The 23,734-nt window shown below is 36.5% G+C and overlaps 1 protein-coding gene across 1 annotated transcript in view; it reads right to left on the reverse strand.

Annotated features, from left to right (window-relative positions):
• The window catches only part of MAGI3 (membrane associated guanylate kinase, WW and PDZ domain containing 3), a 262,383-nt gene that overhangs the window by 42,818 nt on the left and 195,831 nt on the right, over positions 1-23,734 (reverse strand). Inside the window, 7 exon segments of the mRNA XM_082380631.1 lie at positions 1,699-1,790; positions 3,112-3,268; positions 5,326-5,357; positions 6,576-7,181; positions 9,622-9,810; positions 15,103-15,197; positions 19,253-19,310. Of these exon segments, the coding sequence (XP_082236757.1) occupies positions 1,699-1,790; positions 3,112-3,268; positions 5,326-5,357; positions 6,576-7,181; positions 9,622-9,810; positions 15,103-15,197; positions 19,253-19,310 (1,229 nt within the window).

Raw genomic sequence — 23,734 nt, forward strand, 5'->3', positions numbered from 1 at the left:
ACATCCACAAATCAATCAATGTGATACACCAAATTAACAAAATGAAGGATAAAAATCATATGATCATCTCAACAGGTACAGAAAAAGCATTTGACAAAATTCAGTGTCCATTTATAACAACTCTCAACAAAGTGTGTAGAGGGAACACTCCTCAACATAATAAAGGCCATATATGACAAGCCCACAGCTAACACCATACTCAATGGTGAAAGCTGAAAGCTTTCCCTCTAAAATCAGGAACAAGACAAGGATGCCCACTCTTGCCACTTTTATTCAACATAGTATTGGAAGTCCTAGCCATAGCAATTAGGAAAAAAATATATATATACATATGATGTCTTCTTTATACACACACACACACACACACACACACACAACTACTACTCAGCCAGATCACATGTTAAGCCACAAAACAAGTCTCAATAAATTTAAGAAGATTGAAATTATGTCAAGCATCTTTTCCAATCACAATGGTATAAAACTAGAAATCAATTACAAGAAGAAAATTGACAAAATCACCAGATGCGAATATTAAACTACATTAAAAAGAACGAAATCTTGGTAATTGTGACAACACGGATGGACGTGGAGGGCATTATGCTAAGTGAAATAAGTCAGACAGAGAAAGACAAATGCTGTGTATTCTCACTTATATGTGAAATACAAAGAACAAAATAAACAAACAAACAAAACAGAACAAAACAAAACTCCTAGAACAGAATGGCGGTTGACAGTGGAAAGGGGGTTGGGGGGAGGTAGGCACAAACTTCCGGTTATAAAATAAATGAGTCATGGGGGTGTAATGTACAGCATGGGGACTACAGTCAGTAATACTGTAGTGCATATTTGAAAGTTGCCAAGGGAAAAATCTTAGAAGTTCTTATCACAGGAAAAAAATTTACAACTTTGGTGACGGATGGTAACTAGACTTATTGTGATGATCATTTTGTGGTGTATACAAACATCGAATCGTTATGTTGTACATCTGAAACTAATACAATGTTATATGTCAATCATAGCTCAATTAAAAAGAAAAGAAAGACAAAAAAAAAGAAACAATCAAGGTATTTTATATTTGCCCTATGTAGGGCAACCTGCCTTAAACTTTATTTGTCTCTGATGATTATTTTAACCGTAACTGACATGACTAATTAGAACACATTTATACTCTATAAATCAAATGTTCTAGTCAGAAATAGAAAGAAGCCTGTCATTTTAAAAGAATATTGTTATTCACCTAACTTCTAAGCATGATAATAACGTAGTCTTTCTTGATATTATACAAAAAAACTTTAAATATGTTCTTAAATTCTAAGAAGCACATTACTTTTTATCAAACTAAGAGCAAAACAAAAATAAACCCACTATATTTGTTCTCTAAGTTTGAGTGAGAATCCTGTATAAATAAAATTCTAGATGTAAATGCTTTGCTAGTATAACCATTTATTACTCTCTAATTTACAGCTGACATATTCAGCTTTTACCTATAGTTTTAGCCTCAGCTACACCAAGTTAACTGAGGTATTATGACACCAGTAGAAATGCAGTTCTTCCTCATATTAATGAAACTGTTAGAGAAAACAAAATCTTTTAAAAAACCAAACAAAAAAGAAAACACAACAAAAACACCATATTCTACCAAATCTCTACTTAAAAGTTTTAACAGGAACAGCCAAATTCCAAAGTATTTAAACTTACAGATTGGTCAGGTCCATCTCCTCCCAGCACTCTAAAGCCAAACCCTGATTCTTGTTTCCGAAGGAAAACATCCAAATCTTTGGTGTTTGGCGCTAAGGAAAACCAGAAAATAATAAATACAAACATACATATATAATACACACTTTATTTTAAAAGGATTAATAATACAATAAAATTCAATCATAAATCTCTGTTTTGTGCTCTAACCCAAACTTTGAATCAAGACTGCTTAGGAATATTTGCTCCCACTTCCATGCTCTCAGTATTACACTTCCATTAATTCTTGATGCTTTCAAATCAATGTTTCATCTTCCTAAATATGGCCTGGGACTATCAAGACAAAGATCTGTAACAGGTTAAATAAGTATGAAGTCAATTATATATATTGTTTCCACTTGTGTACATCTTTTCCGAGGTAGACCTAAATCTATTTCTAAAAATAAATTTAAAAAATTAAACCTACTTGAATCTATGATTTTACTTTAGAAAAGATCTATCATTAGTAAGTAAATTAGTATGAAAATGAATTTCCACCCTATGCACACTCTCTTCTCATCATCTCTCAGCTGGACTCCTCGAAGGAGTCCACTCTACCCTTTGGTTTCCTCCTCCGATTACACACCCCTCTGATTCATCATCCTTCGTATTCCTGCCAGGAAAATCTTTCTGAAAGACAAGTCCAATAATTTCATCCCTATGGTTAAAACCGTTCTGTGGCTCTCTATCATGTATACCACTGTCTCCAGCTTCCTCAGAACGGCATAATCCGCCCTCCGCAAGCTGCTCCTGCCGCCCCCCCTCTGGTTTCCCTTGCCAACCACACGCAGCTAAACTGAACTCCTTGCAGAACCCAGCCCATACAAGGTCAATGTGCACATGCTATTCCTTCTTTCTTTCCCTTTTATCTGTTTCATAAACGCCTACCTCATTGTCTTTAAAGACTTGGCTAAAGCTTAACTTCCTATATGAAGCAGGATCTGACACTTCCTACTACCCACAGCCGTAAAACTGACCATTTTCTACTTTGGATCCTAATTCATCCAGTCCATCCTTCTATTACTGAACCTGTTAGGGGCTTATCTGCACTTATTTGTATATGTATTTGATTACCTCTTTGTCTTTTCCATTTAGGCTTAATCATCTTTTGGGGTGCAGGGCCTATGTAACCTATTACCTCTGTATTCCCATTACCTACTACGATGTTGGGTAGACAGAAGGCACTTAATAATACATGGTTTTGAAGAAAATAAATGAATGAATGTTGAATATAAATGAAAGAAGCCCAAAGTCATATTAAAATGGGAATGAAGGAATAACTTCAACATGGTTTTGAAAGATGGAAGAGTCGAGTTTTTAAGAAAATTCAAATTAATTTTGTTGCGTGCTTTCCTGAAATATTCCACAACTACTTACGTTTATCTTCATATAAAGTCTTAGATTTCATGTAGACCTCAGAAGGATCCAATTTCGGGGATCCTGACCTGATAATGCTGGGTGGAAAAGGCATAGGCTGGGGAATGGGCTCATTTATGGCCTCCAAACTTCCTGAATTTTCCTTTTTATCTGTTTTCTGAAATGGAAAAGGGCCTTACTTAGTATCTCAAAAAGCCAGATGGTTGATTAGTGCATAAAACTGCTGTCTGAACTGGGTATGTCAACTGATTACAGTTGTGTAAGCTGCAGAGTCAAAGCCACAGCATATTTGCAGTCTTATAGGAATTCACTATCATAGCTGTGTGTATTTGATTAAAACATATTTCAGTTAAATTAGAAAAAGTTTATAATGATATCAATCAATTAGTCCTACGTTTAAGCAATTTTGCCCTTTTCTCCACCACCAAGACACAAATTGACTTTGAGAAGATAAATAGGGATACAACACAAGGCAGCACTTCCAAGTAAAGCAAGAGGGAGACTAAGAGAATACGTCCATGTAATTCTTGACAAACCCCATCCTCCCCACTCACTGAGTTTAATTCTCAGTGAAGATGTTTAAGGTAATGTTCTTTCTAAGAAAATGAAATAGGAAGTGTTAACTCTAATTTAGGTTATAAAGATGACACTGTAAAAACCTGCATGGCCAATCCAAATATATCCCGAAAAAATGCACCATGCCTGAGAATCAGATAAGGGATATTTTCAAATGTTCCTATTCAGATAGAACTTTCCCAAAAGAATAGCTCAGTAAAATGACTTCTCTAATAAAATTAAAAAATGAAATCCAATGAATAGCCTAAGAAAATAAATATTATGGTTTTGAGAACAGCTTGTTATCCTGAATTACGGTTAGAAGAGGGGGATTATAGACATTTATGATAAGATAATTAATGTGACTAGGATGCAGGAGCAGCTTGTCAGGTAGGAGGGAGGGGACAGTCGCTATAAAGCATTGTGCCAGAAGGGACCCTTCACTGACCCAGACCCCGTCAGATGGCCGGGAGATAAGAGCAGTCTCTTCCACTTTCTCCCACATGTCCTAGGATTCTGTCAGGAGCTGTGAGAGGTCGTCTGAGACTTTCATCAATTATAAAACATTAGGGTCCCCATGGCTGCACTGGCATTCATTATGAAATAGATAGGGCAGCACAGAAGTTAAAAATGAGTAATAGAGGGACCAGAGAAATGGAGAAATGGAGAAAAATACAGTGCAATTTTAACTGAATAGGCAAAAAGAATTTCTGTTCACATTGGACCTAACTGGTCCACTTTTCTATAAAAGTGCTGAGTGTTTCTTCCTGCCTGATCCATAAAATGGCAAATTTGCTGAGGATCCTATTTGGTGGGCTATGGAGAATTAATCCATTTTGTATCTGATGGTCTTTTGTTTAGCAGCCCAGGGTTTATGGTTATGGAAGACGATCTTTCAACTATAAGATGACAGACCCTAAATCAAGCAAAATAGAGCAAATTAGGATTTTATACACGATTGTCTTTATATCCATGTCCATATAATTGTGGATATTTAAGTAGCTACACGTGTACCTAGCACTGTTTCTTTCATACCAGTATTTGGTGCGTCCTTTGTTTAGGTCTTATTCTCTACACAGGTCTTTAAATAGGCTAGTCAGTTATTCAGAAGAATGCCAGAGAAAACTGTTCCAAGTCTGATAGCCTCTCACTCTGATAACAAGCAAATTGAGCACAGAGGCCACAATTGTTCTAGAAGGTCCCGTTTAGGGCTAAATGTCAGAAGGTTATCTAAATGTGGGTAAATTATAGTCCCCGTGAATTTATGTGAAACTACTACATCTTCCCATAGTACATCTGCTCGAACATTTAGCTACTCCTTACCCTTGTTCCTCTGAAACACAAAGAAAGTAATAGGACCCATCAGTAGGCACCTCAGTGTGTCCACATTTTACTATTTACAAGACAGGACTATTGGTAGTACAGGCCTCTAATATTCTTCCAGCAGAAATACTGAACCAGCAGAGCACACCTCCTCTATGGGCAGCTTTTCTAACTCACACGCTTCCCTCTGAGCTTCTGACACAAGCCCAGGGCAGTCTGCCTCTTGGCTCCTGCCTGTCTGTAAACGCCACCCCCATGAGCTGCCCTCATGGAGGAGAACGCAGCACCTCTCTCCGTGTGTTCGGAAGAAGCATTTGAGGACCACTGTATACTCACCATTTTGGCAGTTTTAGTTGGTGAAGGAGGACCTTAAAAAAAATGAGCCACATTTTAAAAACAGAGGAAGCATTCCCAGATCACAAATACTGCTAATGTTTATGACAAAACTAGCTTTGACTTTTAGTAGGCTAGTAAATTATGTCCAATATGTTCTACGTGCCAGGCATTATACACGTATTTCATTTTTTATGACAATCCTAAGGCATAAACGTTACTGCCATTTTATAGATAAAGTAAACAAAGACTCAAATAGATTAACATTACTTTCCTGTACTGCGGAACCAACCAGCAACTAGGCAGGAAATTGACATCCAACCTGTTTGACACCAAACCCTGGACTCTCATATTTGTTGGAACTCTGGATAATTCTCCAGCCCTCATGAAGAGATCTGAGCACATTCTACCATACCACACAGAGAAGAAACAAAAATAGTTCAAACAAATGAGAATAATAAAAAAAAGTCCCAGTGAAGTTAAACTGCTCATTTGCCTCAAAATGAAAACTAAAAGCCAGTGAGATATATGTGAAGGGCTAAATTTTATTCTTTAAAATACTAGTCATTCATAGGTATGGATTTAAGAAAGCCCATTAAAACGCGATTTTGTGATTAGTCCTTGGAACTGCATTTATGTCTGGGAGCAGTTCAAGTCAGTTGATGACCTTGGAAAATAAAATTATATTTATCTCACATGAGCACTGTGGGGTTTAATTAACATTTACGGACAGATACTAAAGCTTAAGATAAAAGCTTTATGAGCACAAGCTATCATGATTGCTTTTACAGAACAGATTAACACACCATCCAACATTTTGCTTATTCACAGAGATGCTAGCTCTTTCAAAACATCCTTGGTACATTACAGAGGTCCAGATGAAGTACCACTGCTTGAAAGAGTCCATTTCTATTACTGCCATCAACAGAGAAAATGGAATTAAGAGGATATATTTCATTTGAAGTAGCACAATGTTGTGACTCTCTCTAATCATTAAAGTCATAAATCAGATTTTAAAAAGAATATAGAGGGAAAGAAATCCATAATGGACACAAATGAAACCGCAAATAACTAAACAAGCTGCTACAAAAGATACTGCTTATGGAAGCAGTCAGACAGAACTTAAGGAAAATGCATACTAATTACCAGTTAAGTCTGCTGGGAAAAGAGATATTCTGACCTGTAAGGAAGGACAATTCACAGATACAAATGCATGAACAATGAAGATTTTTCCTTGTTGTGCTTTTACTCACCTCCTCTTAAGATAAGCAATGGTACATCTGCACCTACTGGAAACTGCTTTAGCACCTCTACCACTTGGAGATGTGTTAAATTCTGCACATTTTGACGGTAAATTTCCTTAATTATATCCCCTTTCTGTAGGCCTTGACACCACTGACTATCCAATATCATTTTCACCTTCTGTCCAGTTGGGCTGTCAGCAATTGCAAACCCAAAGCCTTTAGGGCCCTTGATCAGAGGGATAGTCACTAGTTCTGGCTGGGAGCTGCCTGACGATGCCATAGACGCTCTCTGCTCACTCAGATCTGATGGTCCATTGAGACGATCACTGATCAAGGTGTGCCCCGATTTTCCATTCTGGTCCAGAACCATCGTTCCTGACTTAAAATCCTGAGTATTCATGCAAGTCTCTCCCTTAGTTAATGACTGTCCATTGATGACAGGAGTAGCAGCAACAATGTCCACAACAGGATCTTCATTGTCATCAGGAAGTGGATAACCACGACATAAAGTGAGGTTTACATACTGATTGACGGGTACCAGTTGAAACATCTGGACAACATCTGCATGGGTGTGACCAAGGACACAGTTGCCATTGATGTCTACAATAACATCACCTGGTAAAACATAAGTCATGTTAAAAATATTAAAACCATCAAATAAGTTACATTTTTGTTGGGGGAGATGAAAATAATTAGTTTAGCATCTAAATTTGAATTTTGGAAACCTCTTACTGTTCATTAACTACTGAAAAGATAGATTTTGAACATCGACATGTCATTCTTCCTTCTGTGACTCCTCTCTAAAAAGAATATATAAATGTATAAATTCTTAATTATCTTAGTTGCAAAGAGTTATGACCTCAAGCTAAAGTGAATCTTTAAAAAATTAACTGCAAATTCATATTATCATTGTTAGTATATCCTTTGAGTCACACCTAAGTGGTCACACAAAGCTAGGCACATTGTAGTAGGTGTTCGGTACATAGAAGAGGAGTGAATAACCCCATTGGCTACTTGTACAAACAGGCAATCTTTAAATACCACCTTATTTCTTGATTTTAAGTAGCCATTGATTACAATGTACTTAAAAATTCATTCTAGTTTGAACAATGTAAGGCTGAAGTTTAGAATAATAACTTATGAATGTATTTTCTTTCAGCATCTTTCTTTTTTGTGGATTTTTTCAATTTAGTGTAATTTAGTTTTCAAAAGGAAAAGTAAGCAACAAAAAAATTCAACAGAAGCAAAGAATATATTATTTAAGATGCTGGAAATTCAGCTGAATTAATCCTTGTAAAAGTTGGTTTTGCTTTTCTGATTTTACATTATTATGACCACTTTGGTTGCAGGATTATTACCACTTGACATTTATCAGTTGTGTGTTTTCTTAATGCAGCTTTAGCTTTTAAAATTTGTCCTCTGATGTCTCATCCATTTGCTGCTTTTATTTGAATATAATTATTTAAAAGGTTATTGCCAAATAAAGGTGCTTTAATTTGTTCTGATTGCATGTAGGCTTTAAAAAAATCAACATGAATGGTATTTAAAAACAAATGTTAGTCTGTGGAAATTTGTTGCAAAATTCAAGAAGCTATAGAAATTAGATTAATTAGAAACAAAGTTTTGACTTTTCTTCCCCTGGTCAAAGTTCCCAGAATTTTAATGGAAGTATTATATTGTTATACAAATTAATAACAGTTTTAGACATATCTGAATCTATATTATAAAATCCTGACAGCATATACAATAGCTACAAGACGTGTTTCATGGACAAAATATTTAAAAAGTCAAAATTGAGGACTTAGGAAAAAACTTTACTATTAATTTTACTCTCTAGAGTTTGTTAATTTTATAAAGTAATAAAAGAGAGCTAAAAATAATTTTCTTTATAAATATAACTTTTGATTATTTTAAGTTTTCTTGTTTATGTTTCTATCACCTAATTGGGAAAGCATAATATGAGAGAGCCCATATCCCAATTGAAAATAAGTTGATATCTGCCATCAAAAGTAATATGACAATTGAATCGTCCAAATGGGGGACATATTTACACAAAGTATGTGAAATAACAGAGGATTAGAAAAGTCTAGCAAACTGTGTAAGAAGCAACCTCAGTGGATTACTAAAATCTTTCTGGAAAAAAGTACTTAAACCTTCCCCATAATCAGTAACTAGTCTTAAACTTCCTCTAACCCACTCAGCCATAAACACTGTCAGCCGTATAAAAATATCTAACAATCACTAAGTAAAGATGTTGGGAAAACTATGTAAAAGACAAATTTATACAGCTCTGTAAAAATAGTAAGATTATTGTCTATAATTCTTAACATAGCAGTTTAATTTTACTAACAGCCACTAAGGAAGCAAAAAATAAAAACCCAACTTGGAAAAAAACTGTGGGATATAACAATTTGTTCAGTATCATTATAAACATCACAACGAATCATTTTTCAAAAAAGATTACAGGTTAATGTTAAATAACTCCAAAAGTACCCAACATAATCAGAGAAAATCAAACTATCAAATAGTTTTCTGATATGGTTAATAAATCTTTGGCTTAGTACAGCCGAAGAGTTATCTCAAAATATGCAAACTATTCAAAAAATTAATAAATTTAATGTTTTGACTAAGTTTCCACTTATTTGTAAAAATGACCCTCCTTCAAAACTAGCATGCACTTAGTTTAGAAGATAAACTATTTTAATACAGGAATCTCCCTCTTCAGTTGTATAATTTAGTTCTCTCTCTCTTTATTTATATAAATATATATATATACACACAAGTTTTATATATACTTACATAGCTACTGTATAATATTTGTTATATACGTTACATATATAATATATATATAACTTTTTCACTATAATTTTTGTTATAGTATCATAACTCTTTAAGTATTTCTTTTTTTTTTTTTTGGCCACACCTCACGGCATGCACAGGATCTTAGTTCCCCCGCCAGGGATCGAACCCGTGCCCCGTGCAGTGGAAGCGTGCAGTCTTAACCACTGGACCGCCAGGGAAGTCCCTCTTTAAGTATTTTTGAAAAATCTGTTACCTGGTGCAATTTTCCCATCCTGAGCTGCAGGACCATCTTTCAGCACATTTTTCACTTGTAGGAACTCATCAGGCCTATCTCCACCAATAATGGTAAAACCAAATCCCATTGTGCTTTTTTTCAAGGATGCTCGAACAAGGATGCCTTTAAGCTGGGATGGATCTCGAGTAAAGTGTGATTTTTCCATATCTGCGTAAAAATGAGAAACAAGAATAATTACAATGAATATAGCCCTTGAAGCTCATCTCCAAGATAGTCTATATAACTTAAATATAACAAACCATAACATAACAGGAAAAAAATAAGAGAGAATCTAATGTTATAGAACAGTTGGAATTTAAATTCATAAACTAAATCACTGAAAAAAAACCCTTAGCTAATGAATCATTTATCTTTTATAGGACTCTTCTATGTCATTTGAAAGGTAAAAACATCTACTTTATCCCCTCCTCACTGCCTTGTTTGTACTTACCTTTTCTTATCCCAAAGAGTCCTTTATTTAGAAGTCAAAATGACACTCCTGAAGGGTAACATTTATTATTAAATTCCTGAAAGCCTTCAGCACTCATTCAGATGTATATTTCATTTGAATAAGCAGTTACTGAGGTCTATGCAGAAAACACTATACTAGGAAGATGAAGGCAACTGTCACAAACTTATAAAAGAGAACACATCGAGAACTTTTTATAATTTATGACTCAGGCTTTCTGCAACCTTTAATTTATATCTGATGAGAGGAGCAAATCCCTGCACTATCAGTATACAGCTCCATGCGTCTTTCCCTTTTACTCATATTTAGTGGAAACTTTAGGAAGACAAAAAGCACAGCTCCTCTGAAAAGCCTCTTTTAAGAGGTTTCCCCAGATGATCCTAGAACTAAAAGTGATCCATATTTGCAAGTAATACCTCTCTTCTCTTCCCCAGAAACTTTCGCTCCTCTCTTCCACCTGGCTGCCATTAGGGCACTTATGAAAACAGTGAGGATCAAATTGTACAGATTCATAATTTATAAAGCATTGTTTAAGTTATCTTTTTAAAATACGGTTTAAACTTTTCTCACAAATCTCTTTTTTAACAGCTTTATTGAGATATAATCCAATAATGACAGAATTATACAAGTCAATGACGTGCAACCATCACCACAGTCTAATTTTAGCACATTTTTCTCTCCCCCCAAACACACACACCAAAGAAATCTCTGTGTCCGTTAGCAGTCACTCCCCATTTCTCCCCAACCTGTCCTCACATCCTAGTCTTAGGCAACCACTAGTCTACCTTCTGTCTATAGATTTGCCCAATCTGGACTTTTAATATAAATGGAATCATATAATATGTGGTCTTTTGAATGCTTTATTTCACTTCGCATAATTTTTTTGAGGTTCACCTGTGTTGTAGCATGTGTTAGTACTTTATTCCTTTTTATTGCCAAATAATATTCCACGGTGCAGATATATCACATTTTATTTATCCATGTATCAGTTGATGGATATTTGGATTGTTTGTACTTTTTGGATATTATAAATAATGTTGCTATGAACACTCATGTACAAGGTTTTGTGTGGGCAAATACTTTCATTCCTCTTAGTTACATACTGAGAATGGAAATGCAGCAGTTACCATAAACATAACTATGTTTAACATTCTGAAGGACTGCCAAACTTTTCCAAAGTGGCTGTACCATTTTACATTTCCACCATCAATGTATGAGGGTTCCAACTTCTCCACATCCTTGCCAACACTTGTTACCATCTGCTTTTTTGGTTACAGCCATTCTAGTAGGCGTGGAATGGTCTTACACTGTGGTTTTGATGCTCATTTCCCTAATGACTCAAATTAACAAGGGTGACTTGTTTCATATTTAGACCACACTTAGCACTAATATCAAGCGCAGAGTTAATCTGTGTGTATCTGCTGCTGCCGCTCTTAGCAAAGTGTTCTAAGAGGCATGCATTAAACTTATTGGCAATTAGAAAAGAGCAATCCTTGGGGCTGCTCTGTATGGTTGTATAGATTGTGCAGTATGCATATGGCTCCTGCAAGAGGTAGGGCTGCCCTGGAAATACTGACAAAGGCAGGTTTGGGATAGGAGTGGGTGTACTCTATTCATTATGTTCTTCCCAGATTTGCTGATCTCTTACAAATACAAGCACTTGACATTTAAAAAAAAAATCGGCTATTTTGGGCTTCTCAAAGGAGAGAACTAGACTCCAGATAGGAGTGTATTCACCACAGTAAACACTATTTTGCGAGGCCTCTGAGTTTGGCCAGTCAGGCTACTTGTGGCAATACCTCAGTGCATTGCTGGCTCTTGATGAGCCTCTGACATTCAAACTAGCAACTCATCTCTGAACAAAATATTACTTAAAAAAATTATTTGACATGCTCAAAGCCTATTTAGTTATGTAAGCTGATTATGACTGCCCCCTAGTGTGGCCTATCAGATCGTAGATAAGATCATTTAAGTACTGTGTGCAGGTACTTGAGGAAAATATCTTTGATGAAATGTACCTTTCTCATTTTTATGTCAAATATTCAAATATTTCTGGTCAGCTATCCCATGCTCTAGTCCCTGTGAATATCAGAATAAGACTGGCATCTGAGGGCTACAACAGAAAATCAGCATATAATATATGAGCTCCAATATGTGCAAACATTAAAGTGGGAGGGAAAGTTTTGGTTAACACCTAATTTGGGAAAGTAGTAATAAAACAGCCAAAGCCAATTAGAAATTGGTCAGAAGTAGGTCTTATCAGAATTTAGATACAGAAAAGTGAGAATAAGAAAGGCACAAAGAAACTATCATTGAGTCTAACAATCCTGATTTTAAATCCAAGCTTTGTGATTTAGTTGAGTAATCTTGGAATTCAACCTTTTTAAGTCTCGGTTGTCTCATCTATAAAAGGGGGGGTAATAGTACCTAATTCATGGGGTTGTTACAGGGATTAAACTAGGTAATGCACAGAAAGCATAAGAAATAGTGCTTGACAAACAGTAAGTGCTCAATTAATGTAGATAAACACAAACCCATACAGGCTGCCTAAGGAAGGAGGCTCACGAACTTGAGTACTTCTGTCCCTGTGGCAAGTATATCCCTGGGATGGAAGCATCAGACAACTGTAACTTGACGCCATCAAGGCATCTGGACGGGGAAAATAATATTAACAACCTTGCAGCAGTATTTTGAGACTTAAATGAGATGATGTAATATAAAGCATCCAATTTAGCACTAGACTCTATCTCAATAAATGGTAACCATTATTCTTCAAGGACTAGCATAACTTCCATCACTTCTAGGAAGCCTTTCCTTTCCTCTCGCAGTGAGATTTAATTTCTCTCTCCTTTGTTCCAACACTACTGTTTATATCTGTAATATCATACTATACTAAAATTATGTGTCTGTTTCCCTGGCTAACTTGTGGGCTCCTGAAAGACAGATGCTGAGTCATTACTCTCTCATAGGAGAGTGTCTGGTTATCTAAAGTAATAAAACACATGGGTCCTGCCCTCGAGGAGCTTAGAGCTTAGTAAAGGAGAGAAGATCTTTGTTATGGGCCATGGAAGACATGGGCATTCAGGAACTACATGTTATAATACAAAGAACTTTGAATTTAAAGTCAGTAAAACTAGGTTCAAATCCAGACTTGACATTCACTGTGATTGTAAGCAAGAGGCTTAATCTTTCCTGAAGTCTGTTTATGTGTAAAATGGGGACTCATGTTCCTCTGCAGTTAATGTCCTCTGGCTACCCCTTTCACACTCAAAGCTAGCAAAATGGTTGGCTAAACCCACTGTCTTCACTTCTACACCTCCCATTTCCTCTTTATTCTACTGCAGTTTTATTTCACTCTTCCGTTGCTCTTGCTAGAGTGACAAATGACCTCCACATTTTTAAGTCCAATGTAAAACACTTTTCAATTTTCATCTTTCTCGACTTTTCAGCACCATGTGACACAAATACTCAGCTTCTCTTTGAAACTCGTTTCTTCTCATGGCTGCCTATCCTTACAACCTCATCTCTTGTTACTACCCTAAAATACCCTACGCGCTGGCCATTTGTAACTGTTCTCTGACCCCTGGACCACCATTTCATGCTTCTATGATTTTATATATTCTGTTCCTTCTAGCTGGTATGCCTTGTTGCTCCTCTAAAATTTTGATCTGCCTGACTTAACTTTTCCTGGCACTTCAAGACCCAGTTCACATTATGTCCTCTGTCTGAAGGTTCCCCTGCCCCCTTGATTTCCTCCACCAAAGCAAAGTTGTGCACTCCCTCCTTTATGCCACCACTGTACCTTGTACATCTCTATTAATAGCAATGAAAGCTATTGTTTATTGGTCACCATGTGCCAGACATGTATTTGTAAGCACTTTACATGTATTGTAAGCACTTTACATGTATTAATTTGCATACTCAGAACCACCTTAAGATGTAGGTACTACTATTATTCCTGTTTTGTAGATGAGAAAACAAAGAATTTAAAAATGCAACCAAGGTTACACAGCTGGGATTCAAGCCTGCTCCGCCCCCTGCTCATTCAACTACTAATACAGGATGAAACCTATCACCATATAGTGTAACTATTAGTTTCCTATTTTAGACTGTGAATTCTTGAGGGCAAGACCTATCTGACTCTTAATCATTTTTTAATACCATGTACCTAGCAAAGCACTGGGCATATAGTAGGTGCTCCAAAGTATTTGTTAAACTAAAAATATTTTGTTAAATCAAATGCAAATCTTAAGGGATGAGACTATGTTTTGGAAGAGTAGTTATAAGAAAAAACTGTTTCTCTCACTGGCAACAGAAGTGAAGAATCTAATAGATTATTATGATATGACCATATAGACCTTATTAATGACAGAGAGAGAAAGGGGAGGAGATGAGGAGGGATAAGTTGGATGTAAGAAATTTCTGGGCATCTTTTTCAAAATACACATGGCTAGGCTCATCAAAATCTCAGGACCTATGTATTTTTAAAATGTTCCCCAAATGATCCTGATATTACTAATACCCTACCATCCCACTTGAGAATCAATGATGTAGGCAATAACATAGTGGATTTACTTAGTATTTGTTCATATCAGTTAATGAAGAATCCTGAATGGTTACTGACGTTAGATCTAAGCAATTAACTTGAGAGAAGCTCATAATGAATTAGAGATCTAATACTGGCTTGACCTTAAACACTAGGAAACAATCCAATCTTCAAATTAAAACCTTGCACCCATAACAAAGCTATTCAGTCCCTTCTGCCAACAATTTCATACTTTCTATATAAGCAGCATGAGAAAAATCTCAGTATTCTCAAACTGTCCAGATGTTTTATTAAGATTATTCGTACCTTTACAGTGACAGAAATTAGATATTCTCTGTTGAATTTCAAAGCCCCAACAGTAAAAAGTTCAAACTCACTTTTATTATTTCAGCATATAAGTTTCACAAGTTATTCTTAGAGGAGAAGATAGAGGTAAAAGTTCTACCTGGTTTTGAAGACCCAGTATCAGCCTGTCCTAACTGCTTTTTCCTTTTGGCTTCCTCCACTGGATTTTCAAACTGGGTTTTCTGGTTAAGGTGACTGTAAAATGTAGAAAAATATGCATTTCAGTTTAATATGAAAGAATTACATATTTTTAAATAGACTATCATAGGTTAAGGGATAAATATGTACCTTTACGCTATGGAACCCAGATATGCTGACAGGTCACAGAGGAAGAGCCTTCTGGCAACTAAAGAAGGGCCCACAGAAGATGCCTAGAAGTCAAAGCTGCTGAAGTATTCACTATAGCTTCCTTATAAACGTTTCTAATATAGCTAATAACAGTTTTCAAAACTACAGTAGAAGCCCTCATATACGATATAATCAGAACTGTCGGTAATTAATCAGTTAATTTTTTTTAAAGGCAGTTAATGGTAGGAGGGTTTTAAGGTTCTCTAAAGTGAAGCAGCTGTAAAGACACATTTGAAGAAATCTGAGTGTAGAAGCCTTCTAGAATTTTACTATTATTTTTCCAACTGACTCACCCACATCAATTTAGCAGCAACTAAGCAAGTGACTTGCTTTTATCAAACTGTATCACAGAACAATTCTCACAGTTAAATTTCTTCAAAATTATATAATAATTAGTTATTATACATATTAGTTAATATTATACATATTAGTTATAATACATAATTATAACATAAGTTTAACTGTTTTTTATGATTTAGGCGCAATCACAACTGACTCTTGAAAGCATACAAGTCTGTGGGGGAAAGCAGAAAAGCATGGGGAGACTAGAGGTAGGCCATTAGCCGATAGTATTCAATATACTAAGGGTAAGAGTATGTTTTACAGAGGGAACTGAGCATAGGTTATTCTGGCAAGTCAGTTAAGTGTAACTTGGTTAAGAATGCAACTATTGTACAAAAGATGTTTAAGACCACAAACAGGTCTAATACAGAAGCAAGGGGGAATTATATTCTAGTACTTCTATAGTACAAATATATTTTAGCCAAATGAAATGCATTTTCTAGTAGAATCCATTGTGACGAGAAGTGACATTAGTAAATACCAACAATTAAACAACAAATCATGAGAATTTCAGATTATGATTGTCTTTAGATAGGCTATTACAAAATCTATATGTAAATAGTCATATGACTTGGATATTTTCTTTACCATTTGTGAACATTAATGGTGATGGAGGAGGGGGCAGCAGGGACAAAAAACAACCCTACAGCAAGGTATGCTAGCTTCTGAGTATGCTTCTCTATGCCTTTTAGGCTTCTAGTGCATTATTAACTCTGCAACAGATGTAGGTATTTAGTTTCAGAGCTCTAAATAGGGCAAGTTCTACTTGACATCCTTTGGGTTCTGATTTCACAAAAACTCAGGTATGCTTCTGCTTCTTACTATGAGGGGGGACCTTATCAACTGAGTTACTGTTTACCCCTCTGTGAAAATGAAGACTTTGGTGTTAAGTTAGGTACCATTTTAAAAGTTATTTATTAGGTACTGATAATTTACATAGTCTTGAAAAAATAAAACTAGAAACTGACACTTAGAAAAGAATAAACCTGTTGGGAAAGAATCCTGGCTCACTTTAACGTCATCAGCTAGAATGACTCACTTTGCCACCCAGGTATTAGAACATAAAAAGTAGTAGTATACTCTTTGTTATGTGTGGGAGAAGAGAGTAGAAATATGCGAATGAGTAGTCCCTTTCCTGAAAATTCTTTGACAAATAATGTAAGATTTTAGTGAAGGGAGTAATTGCATCTGTCACCTTAGACTATCTAGATTAAAATGTCACCCAAAAAACAAAACAGTAAAAACACTCTCCTTTTCATTTAGTTACTTATACCCATAATATTATTAAGATAACAAATTTTGTCTTCTATAAAACCAGCTTATGGAAGTAAGAGAGGAGAATATGACAGATTATCAGAAAAATTAAACAAGGGTAGCAAACAAGCTTAATTAAATATGTAATAAATAATTTGAAATTTCACCTGTATTAAAATTTTGTATATAAGAATTTTAAGAATTCACCTCAACAAACAAAATCATTATCCTTCGCGAAGGGTTAAGATATTAAAAGCAGACATATTTTGACTTTGTCACCTGACTGCATCAAGACAGTTAAAGCAATACGTTAAGACAACATTTCTAAATATATAAGCATTCTTATGGAAGGCCTGCCATTAAATTTTGGGAACAATTTTATTTTCAAAAATAAATTAATCCATTTCAGAATCTCATCTTCTAAAATAAATACTTACCAAAAAAAAACCTGCCATTGCAGTTGGTGTTACTACTATAAGGCTCCTGCCAAGAGCAATCATTGTGCCATCTGGTTTGACAAACTAAGAGAGCCAAAGAGTAGCCATTCAAGTTAACAGCTTTTTATCTCCATCAGTAAACTCACTGCAGATTACTATAGTCGAGATTCAAAGCCTAACTAATCTGGGAATCAAGCCACACTCCAGAGCTCAGCTGACTCCATACTAACGTGCATCTTGAGTACAGCCTGCTCGTTCTTAATCTAATAAATTACCCTCCTGTAAAATGAGCTCGTCTGGGAGCAATCATACAAAATCACACTGCTGCCACTGCTGTTGCTTCTAATCAGGCTATTTCACATACCTCCATGACAGCTGAGAGCAGGTCACTTCAGGATTTGCCCTAAAGTTGCTTCAATATTAGTATATCCTTGCTTAACGAGAACCAGATCATTTAGCCCAAGATTTTATAACAGGCAAATGTCTTTCACCTCTTGACCGTGTACTCAAATTCACTTGGAATGGATACTAAGAGAATGAGAATTATTATCTCAGAAATGTTCAGTAGTGTTAATGGCAAATAATAACTGATTGAAGCCCAATTTAAGTAGACTAACTCTTGGGAAAAATCCCACAATTCCTTTTCAGCTAGCCTTCAAATATTTCTTTGACTAGAAAAATGGTTGGTTTTTTTCTTCTAATTAAATATGCTTTAGAAAAAAAATAACAAAAGAACTGCTGTGAACTTTTCACATCACAGTATTAGAAAGATATGAAATAACACAATGGAAATAAAATTAACATAACCTTTCAATGGAACCAAAATATTGACACTGTTAAGTTACATATCCAAGGGTCAAAATGACTCATTTTCTTAGGGTACAAGTTAGATTTTAAGAAATCATTCCAAAAATCCCTCTAACCACAGTGACTCAAGTAACAACCTACACACTAAGATAAAGACTAGCGTTGTAACAGGACTCAGAGTTACTTGCGTTAGGGAAGTGGCACTGCTTTGTGCCAACAAGTGATGAAAAATTAATTTGCAATCACAAAACTAGAAGATTCTCATGTTCGCTATTTTTCCAGGTAATAATATTTTGCCTTTACTACCTTGGCAGTTGGTGCAGACTCCTAGTTCCCAGGTAAATAGTAACCTCTCTGATGCAATTATTTGCCTGGTACTAGATGCCTGAGGTCAGAATTCTATCCATACCATCTGGAGAGAAAGCAATCCCAACGATCATAATAATGTAGCAATTAGATAAGTGAAGAAAAGGGAAAGAAAAATCAGATGTTGATGTTATCCTAATTTCTCTGGCTAACATAGGCAGGTGTTTGATCCTCTACGCCAACACAGATTTATGTTAAATTTAACCATAACAGCTGTGTGAGAAGCAACTTTCACCCCCAAAAAGAATACTAAGTTTTCCTTAATTAACTCCTTGAAAGAGAGAACAGTTTTAATTATATACTTCAAAGGTTTGGATCATTATGATACAATGCTCTTAAAGTCCTTTCATTGCTTTCAGAACCATACAAGTATAGTGTTGAAAGTGACCTTAATAGTTCACCTTATTTCAGTCTTCTATCTACTACTTCTCTCTTCAGAGGCCACAGTAGTACTGACAACATCTCTAGCCATTACTCTTCTGGGCAACTTCCCCCTGTCTCTCTATACTTACTTCAAAGCCAGCTTCTAGACAGCCCAGTCAGTGAAGTAAATGCCCACTGTCCTTATCTTCTCATTCCCCTAGTGGCAAAACCTGAAAGCTGGACTGCAGAAGCATAAAGTATTCCATTCACTCCCTAAGTTGTGTAATGAAAGGAAAACATTTGGGAGAACATTAACTGAGGTAACAAACTTACTCAACATAGTAGGTCCCATACTGAGGGTCTTCAATTTTCTCCCAGCCATAAGGAAGTTCTGCAAATAAAAAAAAACAGAATTGAGTGAAATGCCAGTTTCAAAACCAACAAGAAAAGAATTTACAGAATGAATTTGTGTCTTTTATTTCATTACACTAATATCTGGGAGACGGAAAGCTGAGGGCTCACTTTCAAAGAACAAACACAGTTTGAGTGGTTTCTTCAATAGCTAGTGAGTATCTCGGCAAGTAATCAGAAGCACAGAAGAAAAGATGACATTAAACTCAAAGGTGTTTATTCCAATCACAAGCCATAAAATGCTAATTATTTAAGAAATCACCTGGTATACTTCTTTCATTTAAAAAGCCTGATAACAATGAGGTGAGACACACCTTGTAGTTCAATACAAGCAGCAGCTGCGTGTTAAATTTTTCACTATTAGACAAAGGATTTGTCAATTATTTCTGTTATCACATTCTGACCCACTTCTCCCCACAGGAAAGTCCAGCCTTGGATTTTTGCCATTTCAAGTGGGCAATCTAGATTTGCTTAAAATCTAAGAAAATACCTACTGTCCCTTGCAAGAGCTTGATCTAAGTATCTGAAGGAAAATTTATTTAACTACACAGTGCCTTGTGTAGAATCTATATTTACGTATGGTTACAAAGAAATACCTTACATAGGATTATTATGTGTTATTGCAAGTAAACTGACCAATAAAATATAACCAGAAAAACTGAAAGTAGTTGAATTTCTGATAGTTAAAAAAAAATCTGGTCTTTGCAATGTAAACTGGCCCTGTCAAGAAAGAATCCCCTTTCCCTCCCACTCTGTTTTCCAAGGTAAGGCTGCTAAAGAATCATTTTATTAGTCAGACATGGATTAAGTTGGCAGGAGTGTCCCTACCAGGTGGTTTTTATCGCTATCAATTATACATAGGAGCCCAGCAAGAAGGAATTTTTAAAAAACCTATAGTTGCACACTATGAGGACCACCCTGACCACCCTTTTATTTTCAATTTCTTTTAGACTCTTTTTCTGCTATGCTGAAAAACATGTACACATGTGCACACACATACAAATGACATATGCTAGACAGCAAACAGGCTTAGAAAATAACAAAGTACTTATTCATTTTATATCATTAACCTGTAGTATATCGACTTTGTAAGTAAAAATTCCATTATAATGAACCTGATAAACAATACAAACTGTTATGCTCTAATAAACAGTATTATTCCACATTCAGAACAAAAGGAGAGAATAAATGACTAGCCTCTTGATGAAAGGCTCTGAATCACCTCTACCCCTTTTCTCCAGCATATTTTTTCTGCCTATGTATATATATTAATTAGTGGTTTTGAAGCTTGGTGAGTTTTTGTGGTTTTCCTTTGAAGGACCTGGTTGAAATTTCTGAGGTGGAAAAGATGAGAATAGTTGAAAAGTAACTACTATATGAAACAGATCGAAACAACTGAAAAGAACTGGGATACACTTCAGTTCACTTTGAGCCTCCACAGCTAGGAAGCAAACAATCATCAATTAAGTAGGTACAATATTTTATGACCCATGTGAAGAAAAAAAGGACAAAGAGCATTGCTCATCATCCAGTTCTTCAAGGGGTTAAGATGCAACCCACTGCAGTCACCCAGGACAGTGCATCCTGAAAGGAATTCAGGATGAAAATGAAACAAATCAGGATGAGGCACGCCGTGCTTTGGACAAATGGGCCCCTGGGTAATTAGATGCATATCGCAGGAAGAATTTCAATGATCCCAGATCCTTGCATCTTCCCATACATAGAAAGTACTAAGACCATTAGCTTGAGATGTCTGTTCTTTGTGATTAGCGGTCATCTTTTGCTAAGATGTACGCTTGACTGCGTGAATTTCCCAGCTAAAAACTCATGTATATCCTGGCTCCTCTCCTACCTCTTGGAGCAGTTCTCAGAGCTCCTGAGTCGCTGTCTCCTGGGCTATGGGGCTCAGTAAGACCCTGAACAACACTTAAGCTCATAACTCTCATGTATGTTTTCCTTTAAGTCGACACTAAGCAACTGTTACATGCACATAACATGGATTATATCTGTTGGATTATATCTGTAAAAAAATGCTCTATAATAATATTACCAAAGCATTATCACTGAGGATCTTTCATGAGAGAGCTATTTTTCTTTAATAGAAATTTTCTTGAAATAACATGGGAACTCAATTGTGCTGTGTAAGGATGACTTCTGCAACTGCACCACAACTGGATTTATGCTTTTTAAAAAAAATTTATTTATTTATTTTTACTTATTTATTTTTGGCTGCATTGGGTCTGTTGCTGCGTGTGGGCTTTCTCTAGTTGCGGTAAGCGGGGGCTACTCTTCGCTGCGGTGTGCGGGCTTCTCATTGTGGTGGCTTCTCTTGTTGCAGAGCATGGGCTCTAGGTGCACGGGCTTCAGTAGTTGTGGCTCATGGGCTCTAGGTGCACGGGCTTCAGTAGTTGTGGCTCATGGGCTCTAGAGTGCAGGCTCAGTAGTTGTGGTGCATGGGCTTAGTTGCTCCGCAGCATGTGGGATCTTCCCGGACCAGGGCTCAAACCCGTGTCCCCTGCATTGGCAGGCGGGTTCTTAACCACTGCGCCACCAGGGAAGCCCTGGATTTATGCTTTGTCTTTGAGAATTTTGGAGAATTGAAGCAACTATAGAGATAGTTGAAACTTTCCATTTGCTATCTGAAAAATTCACTAAAAAGGATGTATTAATGCCTAATAAAAATAAAACATCAAAATTAATATATTTCATTGTTGACGTGGAAGTTGAGTCAGCATTTTAGCTAGTACTTAAAGAAATTAGCAACTAACAGATAAAGTATAGCCCTTTCTTTAGGAGAGTAAACAAATTGGTAATTTATCTTCCAGATTACTTTCAGCAATCACTTTAAACCCTCATACGTGATAACATTAGCTAGGTTTTTGCAGGGCGGATTCATGCAGATAAAGAAGTGGTTATTGGGCTTCCCTGGTGGCTTAGTGATTGAGAATACGCCTGCCAATGCAGGGGGCACGGGTTCGGGCCCTGGTCTGGGAAGATCCCACATGCCGCGGAGCAACTGGGCCCGTGAGCCACAGCTACTGAGCCTGCGCGTCTGGAGCTTGTGCTCCGCAACGAGAGGCCGCGACGGTGAGAGGCCTGCGCACCACGATGAAGAGCAACCCCCGCTCGCCACAACTGGAGAAAGCCCGCGCACAGCAGCGAAGACCCAACACAGCCAAAAAAGAAGTGGTTATTACTTGCCTACTTAAATAAAGGTAATAAAAGCAAGACTAAAATACCTAGCAATTCTATACACTATCCAGTGAGTCAATTCATTTACTGAATTTCTTCCCCTTTTCCTTTCCTTTTTCCCCTCCCTTCCTTCTCTTCCTCCTCTCTCCTTCTTCTTTATGCAAAAATAAAAATTAGAAACAGTATAGTTCTTGACATCAAGGAGTTCATAGTCTAAAAATGAAGACAGAAGAGAGAAATGATATAATGAAGGTAAACGCAAGCTTTTGGGGAGAGCAGAGGAATGACACCAATTGCTTGGTAAAGCAGCTATCAGAAAAGCCTTCTAAAAGAGGGTGATGTTTGAGCAGTCTTAAAGAATGAGTTGGGATTGGGGAGAGGGAGGCCATTCCATAGATCAAAGAGCACTGAGGTACTAAGAATGACTGGCATTTTCAGTAATTACAAATAATGTGATAGGGCTAGAGTGAAGGATGTATGCAAGGGGGCTTGTCTTATAAGCAAGCACCAAAACACATTTCTGGAGTGCTGGGTTAAGAAGTTTGGTCTTTATTTTGATGATGATGAAACTGACTAAGCTGGACTGAGACATGATTACATTTATATTTAGGAAAGATTATGGGCAGCAGTAATAACGGATGAAATAGACGGAGTGGAGTGAGAATAAAAGCAGACAAACAAGAAAGTCATTAATAGCTTAGGTAAGAAATTATGAAGGTTGGAGCTAAGACACTGGTAGTGGGAATACAGAGAAAGAATGGATAATAGAGACAAGGAAGTCAAAGCAACAGAACTCAATGACTAACACGAAGACTGAGGGAGGAAGAGAGGGGAGGAGGCCAAGATGATCCCAAGGTTAATGGCTCTTCAGGCATGAAGATGATATATTATCAAATATTTACTGGATACCAATGATGAAAATAGCTGTGGGAAGAGGAAAGAGGTATTAATTTGGATTTAGAGGCATTTAGGAGACAGATAATATGGGAAAAGTGCCTAGCACCATTGGACACTTAAGAGATGGCAGGTTTTTTAAAGTCAGAATTGATAGAACTTGGTACTTAACTGCAATGAAGAAGATAGGGTGAGGATAAAGTTGAGGATGACAGCCAGTTTTAGGCTCACGGAACTGGGAGGATGTAATGTCATTTGGTGATGGCAGGAAGCTCAGGTATAGAGAATATTTAACTCAGTTTGGGAGGTGTTACATTT

Source organism: Balaenoptera borealis (genome assembly GCF_965194805.1).
Source record: "Balaenoptera borealis genome assembly, chromosome: 1".
NCBI classification, from domain to species: domain Eukaryota; kingdom Metazoa; phylum Chordata; class Mammalia; order Artiodactyla; family Balaenopteridae; genus Balaenoptera; species Balaenoptera borealis.